General features: G+C 39.5%; 1 protein-coding gene across 3 annotated transcripts in view; it reads right to left on the bottom strand.

The window, feature by feature from the left end:
• Window positions 1-16,412, bottom strand: part of FZD3 (frizzled class receptor 3) — a 113,642-nt gene that overhangs the window by 15,824 nt on the left and 81,406 nt on the right. For all 3 annotated transcript variants that reach the window (XM_001928787.6, XM_021072308.1, XM_013982684.2), the window contains 2 exons: window positions 11,135-11,283; window positions 4,492-4,725 (listed from right to left, as the gene is read on the bottom strand). In XM_001928787.6, coding sequence (XP_001928822.1) covers window positions 4,492-4,725; window positions 11,135-11,283 — 383 coding nt within the window. The remainder of the gene's footprint in view (window positions 1-4,491; window positions 4,726-11,134; window positions 11,284-16,412) is intronic.

Here is a 16,412-nt window from a genome sequence, read left to right as displayed (position 1 = left end):
GCCGGTAGCTACAGCTCCGATTCGACCTCTAGCCTGGGAACCTCCATATGCCACGGGAGCGGCCCTAGAAAAGGCAAAAAGACAAAAAAAAAAAAAAAAAAAGAAAGACAACCATGACCAAAATAGAGCATCAACATGTAAACTTAAAAACTGACTGGACTGCCCTGGTGGCTCAGTGGGTTAAGGATCCAGCACTGTCACTGCTGTGGCTTGGGTCACTGCTGTGGTGCAGATTTGATCCCTGGCCCAGAACTTTTGAGTCCATCACATGTGGCCAAAATAAAAATAAAAAAGCCAAACAAAAAGCCTCTGAATGATGCAGAAAGAAATCTCCAGGAGACGGCATGCCCACATTATTTCTAAAGTTATCTGACAGATATATTTGACTCCAGTATATACCTATGCCTAGCACCAGGCGAGATTCTGTGGGGAAGACAGAGACACCTGTCATCAAGTTCATATTCTCCAGAAACTTCAGACTTAGCTGAGGAAAGACAACTGTATTGAAAATAGGTCACACCAAAAGAATGATTAAAAAGCAATTAATCGGAGTTCTGTGGTGACTCAGCAGGTTAAGAATCTGGTGTTGTCACTGCTGTGACATGGGTTCAATCCCTGGCCCAGGAACTTCTACATGGCTAAAGGGGTGTGGCTGGAGTGGGGGTGGGGTGGGGGGGAGGCAATTAATCAACTGTCCTGGGTATGGGAATTAAGCAGACTTTAAAGGATGAGTATGATTTTAATTAAGAAGAGAGACAGGAAAGGCCTTTACAGGAGGTCATAATCTATCCCCTAGATCTATGACACTATACTTTTTAGACTCCTTCATAAGTCTATTAGAGCTTTTCTCTGAATCACATGAGAGGCTATTCTTACTGTATTATTATCATTACTGTATTTACTGAGGTCTTGTTCTTCGTCTGTTTTTATTAAGAGCTAAGGGATTCCATCTCACAGTTTTAATTACCAACTACCTTATATTAACAATTATAAATTTTCTTATCTAAACTCCAGTGCCATTCATATTACAGAGGCTGAAATCCCCCGATATTTAATTGCCTTCAGAAATTCTCTACTCAATATGAACTTATCTTTTATTACCATTCATTCACCCTATTTATCTTCTCGCAGATATTTTCACGGGCCAATCTGACCTTTCCCTTTCCTGAAGTTCTATAATATTGCTCATCTCTAATACTCACTGTTTTAATTATATGCTTGCTTGCACCATTTTTTAATTGGTTCCTATGTATATGTCCTATCTTTCCCATAAGGTTTTATTCTCCTAGAACAGAGAAATTATACTTTAGCTTTCTTCTATATATCTTTTTATATACTGAATGCTACATGCATAGGAGTTATACTGTAATTGTTTGTTCCTTATTGAAAAGAAAGAGGATAATAAGTCAAATAACAAATAATGCTGAGAGTCAGTTCATGGAAGGTGCTGTTACAAACATATTCTCAAAGATGCTCTGACTTCTTTCCTCTTTATGAGTGTCCTAAGTTAATACCTCTAAATTTCTGTAAAAACTCCTAACTGGGCTTACTTACAATCTCTTCTCCTGTACTGCTGCCAAAAGTATCTTTCTAAAATAAAAATCTGATTTTATCACCCCAATGCTCAAAGTCTTTTAATAGTTTCTCATTGCTGTAAGGGAAACAAAATCCAAACCTCAGTACATTTCATCTCCCACAGTTGCCTGGTACCTAACTGTTTGTCCTCCTTCCCTCTGCAAATATGCTGTTTTCTTGTCTTTAATTTCCAACTGCCTCCTCTGAATCCTATTCAAAGTAGAAGTGCTAACTTGTCAGTGAAGCTTTCTTAAGACTTTGGATGATGATTTAAATGGTTTTATTCTCTGGGATCCTAAAGCACCTTGTATATGATTTTATCATACCCATTAAAGTATATTATAACTGACTGTTTACTCTTCTCTCTTCCATCCTGTATCTCTAGCACTTGGAAGAATGTTTTTCTTTTTTCCTTTTTTTTTTTCTTGTCTTTTTAGGGCTGCACCCACAGCATATGGAGGTTACCAGGATAGGGGTCGAATCAGAGATGTAGCTGCTGGCCTACACCACAGCCTCAGCAATGCCAGATCTGAGCTGTGTCTGCGACCTACACCACAGCTCATGGCAACGCCAGATCCTTAACCCACTGAGCGAGGCCAGGGATTGAAACTGGGTCTTCATGGATACTAGTCAGATTCATTTCTGCTGAGCCACGATGGGAACTCCAAGAATGTTTTCCATATAGGACTGCTAAATGTGAGGAAAAGGCAGGAAAGAGAAAGGATCTTTGAATGTGGTTAAAAATAGATCATTGGTGATGTTAGAAGGTATAGTTTAGGTGTGTACGAAGGTGAAAAAGACTACAAATATAAAAAATGAAGGATGGAATTGGTAAAAAGAGAATGTTCAAAATATTCATTTCAAAAATCTGGCAAGGAAAAGAAATAGAAATGGATAAAAGATAGAAAATACATCACAGTTAAGAAAGGCTGCCCCTTTTTAAAACACAGAATAGCTGACCAAATTAGAAGGCAAAAGAAAGTAGCCTGAGAGAACAAACCAAAAGATCTAAAAAGAGAGTAAGTGTAGGGAAGACACAGAAGGTTGAGAGAAAGGCTGGAATGAGACTGGAAGGATACAGTCCAGCTGTAGAAACAGACATGTTTTAAAGTGAACATAGAATATGTTCCATTTTAGGCACTGGAATTTTTATTCTTTCAGTTTCCCAAACTAGAAATCTTTTTTTTAGAAAAATCTTTGGCACACTCTTACTCCCCAATTGCTTTTAATCCATCACCAATTCCTATAATTTCATTTCATTCATTTATTTATTTTTCTTTTTAGGGCCACATCCCCAGCAAATGGAAGTTTCTAGGCTAGGGGTCAAATTGGAGCTGTAGCTACCAGCCATTATCATGGCCACAGCAATACTGGATCTGAGCCGTGTCTGCAACCTACACTACAGCTCACAGCAACGCCAGATCCTTAACCCACTGAGCAGGGCCAGGGATAGAACCCTTGTCCTCATGGATACTAGTTGGGTTCATTACCACTGAGCCACAGGTGGGAAATCCTCTATTTATTTTTTAATTATTTATTTATTTAATTTTATGGCTGCACCCATGACATATGGAAGTTCCTGCGCCAGGAATTAAATCAGAGCCACAGCTGAGACCCAACATGCAGCCGTGGCAACACCAGATCCTTTAATCCACTGCACCAGGCCAGGAAACAAACCTATACCTCTGAGGTGACCAGAGCTGCTACAGCTGGATTCCTAACCCACTGCACCACAGTGGGAACTCCTCATTTCTTCATTTTAAATATCTTTCATATCATTTCTTCCTCTGTTGCCACTGCCACTTCTCCCATAAGCCTTCATCACTCTCAACTGAATTATTCCAAACTCCTAAGAAGTTTCTAATTCTAGTGTCTCCACAATCAAATTTAACAAGACAGCACATCTAGCCTTCTTCAAATATTCTCTGTGAAACTCTCCCAACCCCTCCCCACCAGAAATAATCATGCACTCCTCCATGCTACTAAGCAGAAGGGTTGGCCAACTATGGCCTGCTGGTCAAATCTGCCCCCTTCCTATTTTTGTGAATAGTTTTACTGGAACACAGCCATTCCATTCTGACTACATATTGTCTATGGCTATTTAATGCTATAACAGCAGAAACAAATAGTTGCTACAAGGACCATATGACCCACAAAGCTTAAAGTAATTTATTATGTGGCTCTCCATAGAAAAAAACTTGTCTACCTCTGGGCTATACCATTATATGTACATTTTACTTAATTATTAACTTATGAAATAATAAAAGTCGGTATCAGGCACTTACTGAGATGGGCACTGTGCCAAGCAACTAGATATATCATCTCATTTATTCTCCCTTCCTTCCTTTGCTTTTCAGGGCCACATCTGCAATATACAGAGGTTCCCAGACTAGGGGCTGAACTGGAACTACAGTTGTCACAACCACAGCAACAGCAACATTGGATTCCTCAACCCACTGAGGAAGGCCAGGGATCGAATCTGCATCCTCAAGGGTTCTAGGTGGGTTCGTAACCTACTAAGCCACAATGGGAACTCCCTATACTATCTTTTTTAAGCTTATTAAGAACAAAGATCATGCCTAGATCATCTTTGTATTCCCAGACCCTAGCACAATGCCTTAGTATTCTATAATTGTTTGCTAAATTAATCTTAACTAAAATAACCACTTTTACCCTGCCTTCTCCCTAATCAATAATATCCTTCAATGACTCAATACTGCCTACTGTAGCAAGTCTAAACTCTGAACTCCTCGGAATGACATTAAATTTGACGATAATCTGTGACAACTGCACCTAGTAAAGTTCAAAAAGGTTAATAATGATCAACTTCTTTTTCAGAACTGGCTGCTCTTCCTTCTGATGCTGTGTGACTCGAATTCAGCATATGAAATAAACTAAAATACCAATAAAATTTACCTGCCATCACGGGATCTGTGGAGGCTGCCATGGTAGCTGCTCACTTTGCTGTGGACACTCCCTGCTTTGCTTCTCTGATCATCCACCATGGCCAGCTGTGTTGAAGAAGCATGTGTGGATGTTCCTTGAGTGGAAGTTCCTCTTGATTTTCTTATAATAGGAGTATTTGGATCCCTCAGGAGGGACTGAGCAAAATCAGGTTCTTGTAGTACCTGTCGGCTCTCATTCACTATCCTAGACAACAAAATACCAAGTTTAAGATACAGACTACATCCTTACAGAGCAAAACCAATACTTTTTTGACAAACTGATGTTATTCTTGAAATTAATTGCTCATCAAATAATGTTTTTAGGACACATATAAGGTAACATTGTTGACAGAAGAAAGAACATAAGAAAAAAAATGTCCCCTAAAGTGGTATGATGGAAGGAGGTTTGTATTAGAATAAGGAAATCAGGATTTTAGTTCCAACTCCATCAATAAATATGTGATCTTAGACAAGTCAGTATTCCTTTTCCTTAATTTTCTTCATCTACAAAATTAAAGTATGCAATTTCATCATTTTTAAAAGTCCCTTCAGCTAAAGAAATTTATGATTTTCTAGGACACTGAAATATTACAAAGATATTACTATAAAGCAGAAAAACTATTTTCTTGTATAGTTTATGGGTTTTTTGGGGGGTGGTGGTCTTTTTAGAGCCACACCCATAGCATATGGAAGTTCCCAGGCTATGGGTCAAATCAGAGCTGTAGCAGCTGGCCTCCACCAGAGCCACAGCAACGCCAGATCCAAGCCACATCTGCAACCTACACCACAGCTCACAATGCTGGATCCTTAACCCAAGGAGCAAGGCCAGGGTTCGAACCCACATCCTCATGGATACTAGTCAGGTTCTCTACTGCTGAGTCACAACAGGAACTCCCATAGACACCTTTTTTAACTTGTAAGAGCAACTGTTTTAAGATTACAAGTTGAGGAGTTCCAGTTGTGGCACAGCGATTAAGGAATGTGACTAGGAACCATGAGGTTGCCGGTTCGAACACTGGCCTTGCTCAGTGGGTTAAGGATCCGGCGTTGCCATGAGCTGTGGTGTAGGTTGCAGATGCAGCTCAGATCCCAAGTTGCTGTGGCTCTGGCCTAGGCTGGCGGCTAGAGCTCCGATTCGACCCCTAGCCTGGGAACCTCCATATGCCGTGGGAGTGGCCCTAGAAGAGGCAAAAAGACAAAAAAAAAAAAAAAAAAAAAAGATTACAAGTTGATTTTATGATAGAAGCAGCTGTCTATTATGGGAATAAACATGAATGATCATAAGCAGAATAAAACATGAAAAATTAATTTAAGCAAATATATGACTAAGTCTCAGACATACTAAAGGCTTAAGAAAAAAATTAAGAGGATGAATTATCTCAAAAACAGAAGAGTTTTAACTGCTACAAAAGAGTTAAAAGCTGATAGAGGTTTATGATGTTCAACAAAGCAGTAATTAAGAGCCAAATAGTTGCAAAGATCAGTGTCTCAGTTTATGTAAATGATCATGAGAATCATACATAAACTTAAAATTAGATAATTTCATTAAAAAAAAACCCCAACATGTAAAGATTGACTCATAAACTGAGAAAGTGCATATATTCTAAGCTTTCAAATTAGAAAAAGATCATAGTTATTATTGCTGCTGTTGTTTCTAGTGCTGGAGTAGAAGGGCTGAAAGAAAAGTAGTACTTGATGAGTACTTGCATTGTGCCAAGTATTTTACATATCTTCTTTTTTTTTTGGTCTTTTTATGACCGCAGCCATGGCATATGAAAGTTCCCAGGCTAGGGGTCGAATCGGAGCTGCTGCTGCCAGCCTGCTCCACAGCCACAGCAATGTGGGATCCAAGCTGTATCTGTGACCTATATTGCAGCTAAAGGCAACATCGGATCCTTAACCCACTGAGCGAGGCCGGGGATCAAACCTGTATCCTCATGGATGCTAGTCGGGTTCCTTAACTGCTGAGCCACAATAGGAACTCCCATGTATTCTTTAATCCTTAATGTTTTTATTATGGAGATTAATGTCCTAAAAAGATATATATATATACATACACACACACACATACATACACACACACACACACATTTTATTTTTTTTGTCTTTTCAGGGCCACACCTGCAGTACATGGAGGTTCCCAGGCTAGGGGTCCAATTGGAGCTACAGCTGCCGGCCTATGCCACAGCCACAGCAACACCAGATCTGAGCAGCGTCCGCAACCTACACTACAGCTCACGGCAACGCCGGATCCTTAACCCACTGAGCGAGGCCAGATATCAAACCTGCAACTTCACAGTTCCTAGTTGGATTTGTTTCTGCTGTGCCATGATGGGGAACTCCCTAAAAAGGTATTTCTAAGATGGGTTAGATATTCATTAAGAATACTGTGATCCCCATTTTAAAGACAAAGAAACTAAGGTTCTAAGTGATCAAAGAAATTTCCAAAAGTCAACAAGGAAAACAACAGTTGAGGATCAAACTTTATTTATTTATTGCTTTTTAGGGCTGCACCCACAGCATATGGAGGTTCCCAGGCTAGGGATTGAATTGCAGCTATAACTGACGACCTACGCCACAGCCACAGCAAGGCAGGATCTGAGCCACATCTTCGACCTACACCACAGCTCAGGCAATGCCGAATCCTTAACCCACTGAGAAAGGCCAGGGATTGAACCCACAACACCATGGTTACTAGTTGGATTCGTTTCTGCTGCGCCACAATGGGAACTCCAAACTTAAGTTTAAATGGTTTAGAAGCCAATCATAAAGTAACGATGAAACAATGTTTACGTATATTCTAAAACCAAAATGTCAAAAACTAGATAGAAGAACAAATCAAAGTAGTTAAAACAACATTTGTTCTGTCATCAATGGCCCTATTTATACATACATACGTACATCCCAAGTCACTCTTTTTTTTTTTTTTTTTTGTCTTTGTGCCTTTTCTAGGGTCACTCCCGAGGACGTTCCCAGGCTAGGGGTCTAATCGGAGCTGTAGCTGCTGGCCTAGGCCGGAGTCACAGCAACAGGGGATACCCCAGCCACGTCTGCAACCTACACCATAGCTCACGGCAATGCTGGATCCTTAACCCACTGAGTAAGGCCAGGGATTGAACCTGCAACCTTATGGTTCCTAGTCAGATTCATTAACCACTGAGCCACCACGGGAACTCCCCAAGTCACTCTGGACTGCTAAATTTTTTTTTTTTTTTTTTTTTTTGTCTTTTGTTGTTGTTGTTGCTATTTCTTGGGCCGTTCCCGTGGCATATGGAGGTTCCCAGGTTAGGGGTTGAATCAGAGCTGCAGCCACTGGCCTACGCTAGAGCCACAGCAACGCGGGATCCGAGCCGCGTCTGTGACCTACACCGCAGCTCACGGCAACGCCGGCTCCTCAACCCACTGAACAAGGGCAGGGACCAAACCCACAACCTCATGGTTCCTAGTCGGATTCGTTAACCACTGCGCCACGACGGGAACTCCTAAATTTATTTTCTAAACGTAGGTTGTGATCTGATCCCTGGGCTGGGAACTCCACATGCTATGGAGTGGCAGAAAAAAATAAACAAAATCCAGAAACAAAATTTGATTTCCAGTCATTCTAATTTAATCCACCTTCAAATGGTGAAGGTTTGTCCTCTCATTTTACAAATAAGAAAACAGGTCCAGGAAAATTAAATAATATGACCCAAATAGTTCCAAAATAAGATTTCAAAAAAATTTCCAACAGTGTCAGATTTATAAGCATAAGCAAAGTCTTAAATGTGGCTTCACTCAGCGGAAGAACACTAACTGAATTAGCACAACTTTAGAAGCCAGTCTCCTTTAGGCCAGCATAACGGAGGGGCTAAGGGCAAAGACTAGAGGCCAAGAGTCAGACTGCTTGGGCCTGAATCTCAATTCTACCATTCACTAGCTATTAAACCTTGGTTCTATGCCTGTTTCTTATCTGTAAAATGATGATTTCCCTCACAAGTCTGTTTACAGAATTAAAAGTTTAACAATACATAAAATGTTTAGAACACTGCTTCGACTAACCATCTTAAGGTTAGTGCTCAACTAACCATTCTTAAGGTTACTCTATAGTCATTTCTCAAAGGCTAAACCAGACAAATGCTAGAAATAGCTGTAGGGTCCTCATACTCTTGCATTCTAGAATAAGGAGTTGCACTCTAGTCCAGAGCCCTGTTCCTGCTTGGAGGCTCACAATGACTTTGTTGGAGGGGGTGGGTAGGTTGGGGGGGGGGATCCATGGTTACAGAAAAACAAATAGAGGGGTCCTTGGGAATTCTAACCAGTTTCAAAAGTATTCTGGCCCAACCAGGATCCCCTAAATAACTAGGGTGATTCCTCCTAAGGGTAGCTTGGATTTAGTGCTATCCAGAATTACTAATACAACACTATTACAGAGCTGTTTGTGTATGGTCCACAGGTGACCAGGAATATTTAATTCAAACCCTCTCCTTAGAACTATATTGTAGCGGTGATTCAAATATATTTAAGGAGTTCCTGTCATGGCTCAGCAGTTAACAAACTCAACTAACATCCATGAGGACGCGGGTTCGATCCCTGGTCTTGCTCAGTGGGTTAAGGATCTGGTGTCGAGGTGAGCTGTGGTATAGGTTGCAAACTCGGCTCAGATTCCCAGTTGCTGTGGCTCTGGCGTAGGCTGGTGGCTATAGCTCCCATTGGACCCCTAGCCTGGGAACCTCCATATGCCATGGGTGTGGCCTTAAAGAGAGAGAGAGAGAGATAGAGAGGAAAAAAAAAAAATATATATATATACACACATACACATATTTAAAACTTTCAGGAGTTTCCATCATGGCTTAGCGGTAACGAACCCAACCAGTATCCATGAGGATACAGGTGTGATCCTGGCCTTGCTCAGAGGATTAAGGATCCAGCATTGCTATGGCTGTGGTGTAGGCTGGCAGCTGCAGCTCCAATTCAACCTCTAACCTGGGAACTTCTATATGCCACAGGTGCAGCCCTAAAAAGACAAAAAAACAAAATAAAATATATTTAAAATTTTCAAAGAATACACATTAAATCCCCCAAGGAAAGGTATTTCACAAACACAAAGACTTAGGCTATTTTACTTGCTACTGAATCCTTGGTATTCCAAAACAGTTCATGGCACATAGTATGCATTCACTAGACTTTCTCAAAGGATGAATTCCTAGGAAATACATTTTTGTTATTGCTGAATTAATCTTCGCCTCTTTCTTTTTCTGCCCTATGAAACAGTATTTACAAGGGAAATGCATTATCTGATATCACCAGTAGTAGTCTTTGATACAGATTTAAAAAAAATCTCAATCTAATTTGTATAACAGAAACTACTAATTAGTGGTATTTTAGAAAATATAGATTCTGTTAGTGTGGTACCTTAAGTTGTATGAAAAAAAAGTACATTATCCCATACAAGACATATTAACATTGTAAATAGAAGCTTGAAAGAGTTTTACAGACTATCTCCCAAAATCCATCTTCCATGGAACTTAGGTTAAGTAAAATTGTAAGAATATATACTATACTGACTTAAAATTTGTGATATCAAATACAATATACATATAAAATATATACTTAGTAAAAAGTTTGAAATCATTTGTTCCTGTGTGAATACTTCAGAGTCTTGTTTTGTTTTATTAACTATGGGGTCAAAAAATTAAAGATTCCTGGGAGTTCCCTGATGGTCTAGCAGTTAAGGATCCAGCATTGTCACTGCTGGGGCATGGGTTTGATCCCTGGCCTGAGATTTTTGCATGCCACAGGCATGGCCAAAAAAAAAAAAAAAAAATTTAAACATTCCCTAACTGTGCCCTCAGAAGACTGCTTTGGCAAATCTTATATTTTACCATGATGCTATACAGTATGGCCGAACATGAATTGAAATAATTTCTTTAATATATTTCATTTTATCTACTAATACCATTTCATTATTTTGGCTTTAACAGTACTACATGAGAATGGAACAACATGCTATCTCTTTAAATAATTTATGGTGTAAATTGGAAGAATGATGGGCAATTGGAAATGGAAGTCCATACTAATACCTGTGTGATTTCAGCCAAGGCACTTAATCTCTGTGCCTCAGTTTTATCATCTATAACAAAGAGATGATGATAATACAAAACCAGACCTCACAAAAATATAAAGATCAAATAAGAATATATATAAAAGTATTAATTTGTTTTTAACTTTAAGAAGAGTATAATTTGGATTTTTCTTTGTTGGCTGCACCTACAGCATATGGAAGTTCCTGGGCCAGGGACTGAATCTGAGCCTTAGCTGTGACCTATGCCACAGCTGTGTGGCAATGGTAGATCCTTAACCTGCTGTGCCACAGTGGGAACTTGTAATTTGGATTTTTTTAGCATAAAGATTGGCCTTCCTTCAAATATTCTGAATTAGTAAGGAACAGACCTTAAGCCTGGTTCTACTTGGTTATCTTTTCTGAATAAGTTTTTAGCTTTAAGATTTAATCATAACTGGTGGCAGCTGCAATCCTGTTGGAATTCTTCCTCCAAACTCAAATTATTTTAACACAGGCAACACAAAAAATCATGTAAATGGGAAGTTTTTGAACATCATAATTTACTTCAACTTACTCTTTTTTCCTACGACCATGAAAGAAACTGGCCCATTCAAAGCATGTCTTTTTGCTTCCAACCCAAAAAATGGACGGAATACCAACTATGAGAGCCATCAGGTATTTCATCAGAAAAAGAATCAGGTCTGGACGACTCATCTGAGTAACCTACAAGAAGGGAAAGAAAAATATCTTAAATATATAAATAGAAATTTCTATTAAAGGCCATTATAAAATCTTCTAAGTAAAATAAACAGTAAATTAATTTTATGACTGACGATTTCACTTAATACAGTTCTATAATTTTCTTGCTATATGGAAAAGATATACTCCTGAAAATTTGGCAATAAATTTATTTTCTATATTGTGAGTCCTATAGTTTTTTTAATTAGTTTATATTGTATATCTCCTAAAGAAAAAGATTAGTAATATAGAAAAGAAACCGTGAATAGGAATAGGGGCTCAAATAATACATGTATCCTTCTTGGCCAATTCTGCTCATCCTATCATTGGTCATCACCATACAAAAATCACAAAATGTTCAACTCTTTCCCCTACTTTATTAATTTCTGTTCTTATGTGCTCTTCCTTCTACCTAACTTGCATGTTTACTCTTCTGGCTGTTTTCAAGTTTCCTCTTTAAATTATGAGTTATTTTTAAGTGTATTTTTTTTAGTTTCTAGTCAGATGATTTTCTAAAAAAATTTGAAACATAACAATGTTGAAATCAGGCCAAGTAACCTTACAGTAGGCCTAAAGTGTTCAAGTGAAAAGAAGAGTTGCACATCTTTCACTTTAAATTAGAAGCTAGAAATGATTAAACCTTAGTGAGGAAGGCATGTAGGAAGCCAAGACAGGCCAAAAGTTAGGTTTTTTTTTTTTTTTTTTTTTTTTTGTCTTTTTAGGGCCACACCCATGGCATATGGGGAGATTCCCAGCAACACAGGATCTGAGCTGCATCTTCAATGGCTGCACCGATGGTATATGAAATTTCTTTTTATGGCTGCACCTGTGGCATATGGAAGTTCCCAGGCATAACTGATTTGCTTTGCTGTACACCTGAAACTAACACACTAGTTAAGTCAACTATACTCCAATAAAATTAAAAAAAATTATGATTTGTGGGATTTACTACTGCGGCTCTGGTTACTGTGGCATGGGCTCAATCCTTGGCCTGGGAACTTCTGCATGCTTGCAGGTCCAGCCCCCAACCTCCAAAAAGAAAAGGAAGAAATTCTTATAGGTAGGGTATGCCAGAGATAAATTATTTTAGTCTTTGCCTGGAAATGTCTTTTATCTTATCCTCAATCCTGAATGGTGGTTTAGATGAATAAAGTCATCTTCTGCTATTTTAATTTTTTAAAAATTAAAAAAAATTTTTTTTTTGCTTTTTAGGGCTGCACCTGTAGCATATGGAGATTCCCAGGTCAAATAGGAGCTGTAACCACCAGCCTATGCTACAGCCACAGCAACGTGGGATTGGAGTTGCTGCGTCTGCGACCTACACCACAGCTCATGGCAGCACTGGATCCTTAGCCTGCTGAGCGAGGCCACGGATCAAACCTGCATCCTCATGGATACTATTCAGATTCATTTTCACTGAACCCCTACAGGAACTCCCTCTCGGTATTTTAAAGACATTAGTTCATTGTCTTCTAGCTTCCATTATTGCTGTTGAGAAGTCTAATTGATAATCTTTTGGAGATTTATTTCTTCTCTCTGGTAGCTTTTAAGTTTCCCTCTATCCTTTTGTTTTACAGTTGCACTGCATGTTTCTCACTATGATTGATTTTCATTTATCCCGCTTACTATAGATTTAATCTGAGGACACAAGGTTTCAATTCTGAAAAAATTCACAGATATTAGCTCTTTGGTTATTGACTCTTAGTCATTTTTATGACCCTTGTACTAGAACTCCCATTAGATACACATTTAAGTCCCTCAACCTACTTTTTTAAACATCTCTTAACAGCATAATTACATGCTTTTAAGTGTCTTAAGTCTCTCTATATTTTGCATTCCGGGTGATCTCTTCAGAAAAATTTTCCACTACACTAATTCCCCCAACATATCTACTTTAGAGTTCATTCAGTCTAACTTAATTCCCATAACTTCATTTCTAAGAAGGTTTTTATACCTGTATATTTTTATTTCATTTATGCTAATTTATCAGTTTATCTATTTTATTGTTTATAAGAGTACAAAACATACATATTTTTAAAATAAGTCTTAAAAATTTACTTATTACTTTTATTTCATCTGGGAGTGAATTCATCTTCTGATTATTGATTTTGTTGGATGCCTTTCTAGGTTTACATTTTAAAAATTGTGCTTTGGAATTTTAGTTTACGGATCTTAAGTCAGAAAGTTCTCCTCTCTTCTCTTTCCCTCTTTTCCTCCATTTATCTCACCCTGTTTCATGCCTCTTAGTTTGTTTTCACCAGTGACCATAGGGCCCTGGTTAAAAACCAGATCTAGTATCGGTGACTGCATGCTCCAGACATTATCAGTTACTGTATATTCAGGTACCGAGTCATTTTAGTTTGACTCTCCCACATCTCTAGATAAGTAGAGTTTTTTGTTTTTTGTTTTTTTTCTTAAGGGCCCCTCCTGTGGCATATGGAAGTTCCCGAACCTAGGGGTAGAATTGGAACTGCAGCTGCCAGCCTACACCACAGCAACAGCAACATTAGATTCGAGCCACATTTGCAACCTATGCCACAGCTTGTGGCAACGCCAGATCCTTAATCCGCTGAGTGAAGCCAGAGATTGAACCTGCATCCTCATGGATACTAGTCAGGTTCTTAACCTGCTGAGCCACAATGGGAACTCCAAGTATTTTTATTTTTTAATTTTTTTAAAGTTATTTCCCCGATACAATTTTTTTTCTTACTGTACAGCATGATGACCCAGTTACACATATATGTACACATACTATTTTCGCACATTATCATGCTCCATCATAAGTGACTAGACATAGTTCCCCAGTACTACACAGCAGGATCTCATTCCAAGTATTTTTATATTAACTACAGCTTCAGGGAATAGTTGCTTGCAGTTTTATACAAACTTCCTTGCAGGAGTAGGGGAGCCCCATTTCCAATTCCAACTTTTAACCAGTGGGGCTAGTTCTGGTGCCCTGACTTCCATGTGACAGTTTTACTTCCCAATAGCCCATAGAAACTGAATGCCCCCATCACCTTCCAGCCACTTCAGACCTGGAGTCTAGTTGCCCATGTTTTTTGTTTTATTTAAAAAAATTTTATTATAATTGATTTACAATGTTCTGTCAATTTCTGCTGTACAGCAAAGTGACCTAATTATACAAATATTTACATTCTTTTTCTCATATTATCTTCCATCATGTTCCATCACAAGTGATTGGATAGGAGTTCCCGTCGTGGCGCAGTGGTTAACGAATCCGACTAGGAACCATGAGGTTGCGGGTTCGGTCCCTGCCCTTGCTCAGTGGGTTAACGATCCGGCGTTGCCGTGAGCTGTGGTGTAGGTTGCAGCCGCGGCTCGGATCCCGCGTTGCTGTGGCTCTGGCGTAGGCCGGTGGCTACAGCTCTGATTCGACCCCTAGCCTGGGAACCTCCATATGCCGCGGGAGCGGCCCAAGAAACAGCGACAGCAACAACAACAACAACAACAAAAGACAAAAAAAAAAAAAAAAAAAAAAAAACCAAGTGATTGGATATAGTTCTCTGTGCTAGAGTAGGACCTCATTGCTTATCTACTCCAAATGCAATAGTTTGTATCTCCTAACCCCAAACTCCCAGTCCATCCCACTCCCTCTCTCTCCCCCTCGGCAACCACAAGTCTGTTATCTATGTCTAAGTTTCTGTTCTGTAGATAGATTGATTTGTGCCATACTTTATTTTTTTGTCTTTAGGGCTGCACTGGCGGCATATGGAGTTCCAGGCTATGGGTCCAATCAGAGCTATAGCTGCCAGAATATACCTCAACCACAGCAATGCCAGATCCAAGCTGCATCTGTGGCCTACACCACAGCTCTTGGCAATGCCGGATCCCTAACCCACTGGGCAAGGCCAGGGATCAAACCCACATCTTCATGGATGCTATTGGGTTCATTAACAGCTGAGCCATGATGGGAACTCTGATTTGTTCCATACTTTAGAGATATAGGTGATATCATATGCTATTTGTTTTTCTTTCTGACTTACTTCACTTAGTATGAAAATTTCTAGTTGCATCCATGTTGCTGCAGATAGCATTATTTCATTCTTTTTTATGGCTAAATAGTATTCCATTGTGTATATGTAAAAAGAAAATGATAAATTCTATCAAAGGACACTGAAAAAAAAATGAAGTGGAGAAATACTCCATATTTCTACATAGAGAGATTCAGTGTCTTAAAGATATCAATTCAAGTATCCCCCAAATTAATCCTATAAAGTTGATGTAATCCAAAAACATCAGCAGGATTTTTCCACAGAACAATGAAAGTATATGATAAAAGCACTTCAAATATATAGGAGAAGATAGATTGTTTAATAAATGATGTTGGGATGGTTTTGGCAGTCCACCTAGAAAAATAACAATTTATATGCCACCTAACACAATATTAAAGAAAAACAAAATCTAGACAGGTAAAAATAAACGAGAAAAGTATAAAGAGAATGAAGAACATTTTTACAATGGCGGGGTGCATAAGGCTTTTTTTAAAAGAGATATATGAAACAAAGCCAAAAAAGGAAAATGCCATGGGGAGAAAGAGCATCTGGCATTGAAGGCCAGTGGGGCTTGTGCGCAGGAGCTCCACAGGACTGGGGCAAACGGAGACCCCATTCTTAAGAGGCACACACAGACTTTCACATGCACTGGGTTCCAGGGCAAAGCAAAGTCTCCATGGGAATCTGGGTCAAACCTGACCACAGTTCTTGGAGGACATCCTGGGAAAACAGGGGTGAACGTGCCTTGTGAGGGAAGGACATTGAAAGCAAAGCTCTTGGGAATATCAGCAGCCATCCCTTTCTCTGGAGGTGGCCATTTTAGGAAAATCTGGCCCCACCGTCAGTCAGCTGCTGAGAAGCCCCAAGGCAAACAACAATCCAGGTGGGATCACAGCCCCGCTACTCAGTAAACAGGCTTCCTGAAGACCCCTCAGGCACACAGCTGCCTCTAATCCCATCCAGAGACTAAGCCCCACCCACTAGAGGGATTAGAATCGGCTCCACCTACCAGTGGGCAGGCATCAGCCCCTCCCATCAGGAAGCCTACAGCAAGCCCCCATACCGACTTCAGCCACAGAGGGGCAGACATCAGAAGTAAGA

The sequence above is a fragment of the Sus scrofa genome, chromosome 14 (genome assembly GCF_000003025.6).
Source record: "Sus scrofa isolate TJ Tabasco breed Duroc chromosome 14, Sscrofa11.1, whole genome shotgun sequence".
Lineage (NCBI taxonomy): Eukaryota > Metazoa > Chordata > Mammalia > Artiodactyla > Suidae > Sus > Sus scrofa.
The sequence above is the reverse complement of the archived record's forward strand: the minus strand, read 5'-3'. Positions and strand labels throughout refer to the sequence as shown.